Source organism: Marmota flaviventris, chromosome 2 (assembly GCF_047511675.1).
Source record: "Marmota flaviventris isolate mMarFla1 chromosome 2, mMarFla1.hap1, whole genome shotgun sequence".
NCBI lineage: Eukaryota > Metazoa > Chordata > Mammalia > Rodentia > Sciuridae > Marmota > Marmota flaviventris.
In genome coordinates, this window is record NC_092499.1 from 3,077,065 (window position 1) to 3,085,000 (window position 7,936).

Below are 7,936 nucleotides of genomic sequence, written 5' to 3' on the forward strand. Positions count from 1 at the left end.
CACTGAGCCACAACCCCAGTCCCAATACAACTTATTTTTAAAGGTAAAGATTATTCACTCAATATTAATATTTACAACCTTAAATAAATGTAAATGGAAACAGGAAAGTAAAAAGACTCCTAGACAATTAACACATTTTATGTTCTTTTAAAAGAAGTTTAATTAACTTAGAAATAATCGTAAATACGTACGTTCTCTTCCTTTTTCTCCCACGTGGAAATAAACAAAATAAGTGGTCATAACAGAAATAGGCACAATTCATATTTATTTACCTCTCTGCCTGTAAGGATGTGTCGTGCCAATTTCACTTTAGCAAAGTTCCCCTTGCCGATCGTTTTCAACAGTCTGTAGTTTCCGATGTGAGGCTGCTCATCCGCACAGGAAGCTATGGAGTTTCTACACCAAGCTCCAGAGCGCCCAGTGCGGGAGGTGACTTCTTGTCGCCCATCTCCATGTGAGGTGTGCTACAATGCAACATACACAAAGACAAGGAAATGAGGGAACACTTAGTGCCTGCCAAGTTTTAAGGGCTCCTAGCTGAATAAACAAAACATTACTGCTTTAATTTTAATCCTAAGGTATCTAGCACTTCAAAGAAATTTAACCACATAATATATACATTTATGAAAAACCAAGAAAATATTATAAGAAAAATACAGTGTTGCAATTCAATTGGGGGTTCCAAAAAGATATTACAGCCTGGGGTGGTGGCACATGCCTGTAATCCCAGTGGTTTGAGAGGGTGAGAGAGGAGAATCATAAATTCAAGGCCAGCCTCAGCAATTTATTGAGGTTTTAAGCACCGTACTGAGATCCTATCTCAAAATAACAAATAAAAAGGGATGGGGATGTGGCTCAGTGATTAAGTACCCCGAGTTCAATCCCTGGTATCAAAAAATATGTATATACATAACATATATATACACACACACACATATATATATAAACAGTTTCTGATCTATGATTCAACTTTACCATGGTACAAAGTGATACACATTCAGTAGAATCTATACTTGGAATTTTGAATTGAGAGCTTTCCCTAGGATAGTGCAAGCAGCATGAACTCTCACAAGAGCGCTCCCCAGTCCCCCTGGCAATCATGGGAATAAACAAGATTGCAGTGTATTATAGTGTCAGCATTTTGGGAATGCAGGTATTCAATAAATTACATGATATATTCAACACTTTATTATAGAACAGCCTTGTGTTAGATGATTTTGGCAAACTATAGAATAATATAAATATACTGAGGACATTTAAGGTAAACTAAACTAAGCGATGACATTTGCTAGGTTAGGAGTATTAAGTGCACTTCTGACTTAACGGTATTTTCAGTATTAATTCTTAATGGTATTAAGATGGACTTATTAGGATATAACACCACTATATATTGAAGAGCATCTGTATTTTGAATATGTGGCCATCACATAAAATAGGAGTAACAGGACTGCCTTCTGGTCACCCAGAGTTTTTAACTCTTCTACATGCTAGCAATAGCACTTGCACATCTGATACTCACACCACAGGCCATAAAGCAGCAAAAGCTAATGCCACCATTCACCGTTCATCAGATGAGATTAAGGCCATATAACAGTTCAGTGAAAAATTCAAGGGGAGTCTAGATTCCCAAATTCTTTCTACACGATGCTAACAATAATTTATTCCATATTCTGTTTTAATATTAGTTCTTAAAAACTTTGCTCATTACAATGTACCAATAAAAATAGGAAGAAAAAACTTTGTTCATATTTAGAAGAGCCACAGATCATAATCAGGAAACAAATTAAAATTTTACTTAAGTATATCTATTTTAAAAATCTTTTTAAAATAATCAATATGGTCCCCAAATTGTTTTACCTTTGTTCATATGGGACAGAGAACCAACCTGAATTTGAAAAGACTAAGTACCCTCCTACATGAGAAGAAATCAGGTCTCCAAATTTAAAACAACTTTATATTTCAATCCTTCCTTAGTCTCTTCCCTAAAATAGAACATGTGTGTGTGTGTATATATATATAATGTCCTTTCTATAATCCTTAAAATAACAAGCCATCTCCTTAATACAGGACAGGTTTTTTTTTTTTTAAGTATTTTTTTTTTAGTTGTAGATGGACACAACTAATTTATTTTTGTGTGGTACTGAGGAGCGAACTCAGTGCTTCCACACAAGCAAGGCAAGCACTCTACCATTGAGCTACAGCCCCAGCCAAGGACAGGTTTTTTGAATGTGATAAAACCAAACTATAACAAGTGGACCTCCTCCAAGTATTTCATACTTCAGAGATATTAAAAAAGTTAAATTTCACTTTTGAAAAAGCCAGGCAATTATTCCATGCACTTATAGACTAAATGATGTGATTAAAAAAATAAACTCTTATCCACCTAGGGGTAGAATGGAATTTCCTTAATTTGATAAAAATCATAGATCAAAGACACTTTGAGCAAATATTACACTAAATGGAAAATTTCATAATCATTTCTTTTAAGAAACAAGATAAGGGGGATGGGGCTGTACCTCAGTGATAGCGTACTTGCCTCACATGTTTGAGGCACTGGATTTGATCCTCAGCACCACGTTAAAAAAATAGACATAAAAAGATATGGTGTCCATTTATAACTGAAAAAAATATTTTAAAAAAGAAAGCAAGAAAGAAACAAGATAAGGTTGCCCATTATCATTACAGGTTAAGCATCTCAAATCCAAAAATTAAAGTCTGAGAAATGGGATACTCAGAAAATTTCAGATTTCTGAGTATTTTGGATTTAGTATGTTTGGGTTGGGGGATATTTCGTTGGTAAAGTCTATGCAAATATTTCAAAATCTTAAAAACTCTGAAATACATTTCAGATAAGGGCTACTCAATCCATATTACTACTATTTAACATAATATTAGAGGTCAAGGCCAATGCTTTAAGGTAAGAAAAAAATTGTAATGAGACATAAGAATTGCCATGGAAGAACTATAACTATCATTTCTGTCCTTTTTTGATAGTTTTTCTGTAAATTTAAAATTATTTCAAAGTCAAAAGTTCAACAGAAGCAAGGTGTGGTGGTACACATCTGTAATCCCAAGGACTAGGTAGGCTAAGGCAGAAGAAATCAAAAGTTGAAGGCTAGACTCAGCAATTTAGCAAGCCCTGTCTCAAAATAAAAAATAAAAAGGGCTGGGGATGTAGTTCAGTGGTAGAGTGCTTGCCTAGCAGATGTGAAGCACTGGGTTCGATCCTTATCACACATATAAATAAATATAATAAAGATTCATTGGCAACTAAAACAAATTTTTTTAAAAAGATACAACAAAGGGGAAGCCCTATTAAAAATAAAAGCCTCTAAGAATATGACTAAGAAATGGGACCTGTCCCAGAAGTTCAGTCAAATCACTTTCTTTCTTCTTTGGTGCTGGGGACCCAAATCCTTTACATGTGCTAAGTAAGCACTGTGCCACTGAGTTATAACCACCAGTTTCACTTTTTTAAAAATTTTTTATTTAAAAAAAATTTTTTTAAGCTGTAGATGGTCACAATGCCTTTATTTTATTTATTTGTTTATTTTTTTATGTGGTGCTGAGGATTGAACCCAGTGCCTCATACAAATGAGTGCTCTACCACTGAGCCACAACCCCAGGCCCAGTTTCACTTTTAAAAGAATAATTGTTACTGATATAGCAAGTGAACTAAAGTGTAAAGAAATTTACTTGTCTAATCCTCAGAAGAACTATAAGGCGCAATGAATTGACCATATGTTAGGGACCTATTAAGTGCCAGGCACTACCAGGAGATGAAAACAGAAAAGTATGGTGCCAAGGCTTCAAGGCACTGGCAGTCACAGTGGGGCACTAACAAGGGGTTATGTAACTGAAGGTGGGGCAAACTCTGCCCCATGAGAAAATCTGAGTAAATATAATTAAAGCTGTCCAATAGGCATATAAAGTAAATCAAACACATATAATTTTTAATTTTGTATTTGGCCACATTAAAAAAAACAAAAAATAGGTTAAATATATTTTTCTCAACCCAATACATCCCCAAATATTTCAACACATAATATAAAATATACGTAAGTTTTACATACACAAACACATATTTTTAAAAATAATACTGTCTTTGAAATCTGTGTTTCATGCTTACAGAATGTCATAATTCAGACTGGCCACATTTCAAGTGCTCAATAGTCATATGTGACTAAGGGTTACTGTGTTGAATAAAGTAGCTTTAAGCACCGAGAGGAATGATCACATATAGAAGAGGACTGATCACATGTAGGTGAGATGGAAAAAATAAGGTATCCTAGAAGTGAGGGGATGAAGTCTTGGAATGACAAGCAGAAGAGTTTTAACAGGAGGTGAGTAGTTCCAGGCCAGACACCAGCACAAGAAAAGGTAACAGACAGTTTGAAGAGAAGAGGCAAGACTTCCCCAGCATGACTCCCACCACAAACCAAATTTACCATCAACTTCTCAAGAAGCCTATCAATGTCACTTTTTATTTATAACAATTGACAGTAAAAATTCAAAGACAAGAATTGACATATATAAATATCTAAACCACTTATGGTTAAAGATCATGGTCACATGTAGTTCTTCTCTTTCTCCAACTTTATTAAAATGACAGTTCTAAAAAATTAAGGCCTAAGACAAAGAACAGAATGACAAAATATTCTTTTAGAAACTAGAAAACAGAAAGAAAATGCCTTAACACATAAAATAAAGGTGAATTCTTAGCCAGTTGTAGAGGTAAGGGGAAATGCTGCTCTGTACCACACAACCCCCAAGACCCTAAGGAACTGGCAGCACCTACTGCCTCTGCTAGTGAGAGGGAAGGCAAGGCAGAAACAGGACAAGGTACCACTCTTGAATGACATCCCTAGATCTCCTCTCCTACTCTGGAAACAAAACTGGAGGTTCCCCAGAAAGGGCAAAATGGAAGGTCTAATGTACTTGGTCACAAGCACAAGTGAGGACAAAGGTACTAAAAACAGAAAAGAAATCAGAAAGCCAGAGACCTTTCTTCTTGCCTTCTTCCATGGCTCAGCTCCTTGGAACATGGGTAGCGAGGCATAAATCTATAGTGGAATCTGAGATAGGACAATATATATATATATATATATATATATATATATATATATATATATATATATATATGGAGAACAGGAGTTCCCCAGAGGAACTCCTCTCTAAGGCCCAGCTTGTAAAACCCACTAAATGCACAGAACCTTCAATCAGTCTTTTAATGTCTCAGCCTTAAATATGGGCAGAAAAATAAGACTCAAAATGGCACTAGACCACTTAAAGCTCAAAGAATAAGCTTTAAGACAAAATTCTGAGAAAAAAGGCTACTCAGTCTAGAATTCTATAGGTAACCACAGTATCAATCAAAAGTGAAAACAGAATAAAGATGTTTTCAGAAATGCAAGGATTTTAAAAATGTATTTCCCAGCAACTTTCTCAAGAAATCTCTGGAGGAGCTGGGTGTAGTGGTGCATGCCTGTAATCCCAGCATCTCGGGAGGCAGAGGCAGGATTTCCAGACCAGCCTCAGCAATTTAGTAAGGCCCTAAGCAATTTAACAAGACTCTGTCTCAAAATACAAATAAAGGGCTGGGGATGTGGCTCAAGCGGTAACGTGCTTGCCTGGCATGCGTGGGGCGCTGGGTTCGATCCTCAGCACCACATTAAAATAAAATAAAGATGTTTTTAACTAAAAAACAAATATTAAAAAACTCTCTCTCTCTTTAAAAAATATACAAATAAAAAGGACTGGGAATGTGATTTACTGGTAAAGCACCTCTGGATTCCTTCCCCAGTATTAAAAAAAAAAAAATCAATCCCTGGAGGAACTGCTCCATTGAGACTTGACAATGAACCAAAAAAGAGGAGGATAGGAGGTCAAGGAAACAGGGTCTAACAGGAAAGGAAAAGGGAGTCCCGGAAAAAAAGGGTGAGGGGAGATTCCGGGATGACCACTATGCAGCAGGCCTAGTGAGCACAACTAAGAATTCCTGACACCTCTAATACAGAGGAGGAGGTGTACAAAGGAACAAGTCACAAAAACCTAAGCAAATCATTAACTCTGGGAAGGAGAGAAAGTGAAAAGAGGTCATCATGGCATACTACACACCTCAGCTGTGAACAGCTCTATACGGCCCCAATAATGTGCAGACTGGACAATGATCTAACTATAACAGTGACAATTAGAGGTGGAGGCTAAAGACAGATGGATGGAAGGACAGGAAGGAAGGGGACAATGGGTTAACTGGCAAACTCTCATCTTCTTTAGTGGGAAGTCAACAGAATATGCCTAAAACTGGCAGGTGGTGGTGGAGAGGAGCAAGTAGTAGTAGCAGTATATTTAGTTGTTTAAAATTAGAGACATATATGTTAAACAACCGAAAGAATTTTTCTTCCAACTATGTCTGTCTGCATTTTATAAATTCTCACAATCACCTTGGACAGTCTTTCTTGCACTTAAGTACACTTGGGGTCCTCATCCATTAAGCTGAGGTTGGACAAACTGATAAAAGGATGCATCTATATCCAGAAAAGAATATTATAATGGATAATATTGTGAACACAATGCATATATTATACACATCACCCATACATATGAATTCATGAAAAAGTAAACAGTAAACTGATTAAAAACAAAAACCACTAAAAGATAGGTAAAGCTAGAAAATGAAAGGGCAAGGGCTAGAGTTGTAGCTCAGTGGTAGAGCACTTGGCTGGCATGTGGGTTTGATCCTCAGCACCACATAAAAATAAATAAATAAAATAAAGGCATTGTGTCCTTTTTTTAAAAAAGGGGGTGGGGGCAAGTAATAGTCCCAAAGATATTGAGACAAGGAGGAGGAAAAAAGGGAGGATTAGAAAGGCATCAATATAAACTAAAAAAGACTGTCCAAAGGAAATGCCAACAGATGGGTTGTAGCTCAGTGGAACAGTGCTTGCCTAGCATGTGTGAGGCACTAGGTTCAGACTTCAGCACCACATAAAATAAAATAAAGGTGCATCAACAACTAAAAAATACTTAAAAAAGAAAATGACAAAATACTGGTTACTAGTAATGAAAATATTTTTCTGAATAATGAATATATTCATAAGCTCCTTAATTTTCTCATGACCCTTAACTTTCAACAAATTTAACATTCCTCTTAATGAAAACAAATCAACTAGAGGGGCTGAGGATGTGGCTCAGGTGTTAGCGTGTTCGCCTAGCATGCGTGAGGCACTGGGTTCGATTCTCAGCACCACATAAAAACAAAATAAAGATATTGTGTCCACCTAAAACTAAAAAATAAATATATTAAAAAAGAAAATAAATCAACTAGAACAGCATAAATCTTTAAAATCTGTTAAAAGTCTCATTTAATACCAACTGTTGGAAACTTTCTAAGTAGTTGGTAAATCAATAAAATTTGATTAATCCATCGTTTGAATTGGTCATTCAGTATACTGGTTTTGAATGAACTGACTTTTTGGCAAATCAACTTTCAACAAACTGACTTAGGTGAAGGCTTTAGGGTAGTGGGTCTCAATCAGGGACAGGATGACTTTGCTCCCACAGGGGACATTCGACAATGAATGAAGACATTTTTGGTGGTCATGACTGAGGGAATACAGCCAGGTACAGCAGCCCATACCTGTAATCCCAGCAACTCTGGAGACTAAGGCAGGAGGATCCTAAATTCAGGGCCAGCCTCACAAACTTAGAGTAAAACCCTCAGTAACTTAGTGAGACCCTGTCTCACAAAATAAAAAGGACTGAGGATGAAGCTCAGTGGTAAAGTCCCACTGCTGTGGGACTAAAAAATAAAAATGTAAAACAACTGAGGGGATGCTACTGGCATCTGGTAAGTAGAGGCCAGGGATGCCATTAAAATCCTCCGATGCATAGGACAACGATCCACAACAAAGAATTGTCTGTCCCAAAGGCCAAA

General features: G+C 36.5%; 1 protein-coding gene across 8 annotated transcripts in view; it reads right to left on the reverse strand.

Annotated features, from left to right (window-relative positions):
* Positions 1-7,936, reverse strand: part of Mark3 (microtubule affinity regulating kinase 3) — a 135,237-nt gene that overhangs the window by 83,057 nt on the left and 44,244 nt on the right. For 5 of the 8 annotated variants that reach the window (XM_071607502.1, XM_071607501.1, XM_071607500.1 and 2 more), the window contains exon 2: positions 273-464. The exons of 1 other annotated variant lie outside the window; for it this stretch is intronic. In XM_071607502.1, coding sequence (XP_071463603.1) covers positions 273-464 — 192 coding nt within the window. Of the gene's footprint in view, positions 1-272; positions 465-7,936 lie in introns of those variants that run through there. 2 more of the 8 variants (XM_071607504.1, XM_071607505.1) reach the window with 2 other exon arrangements.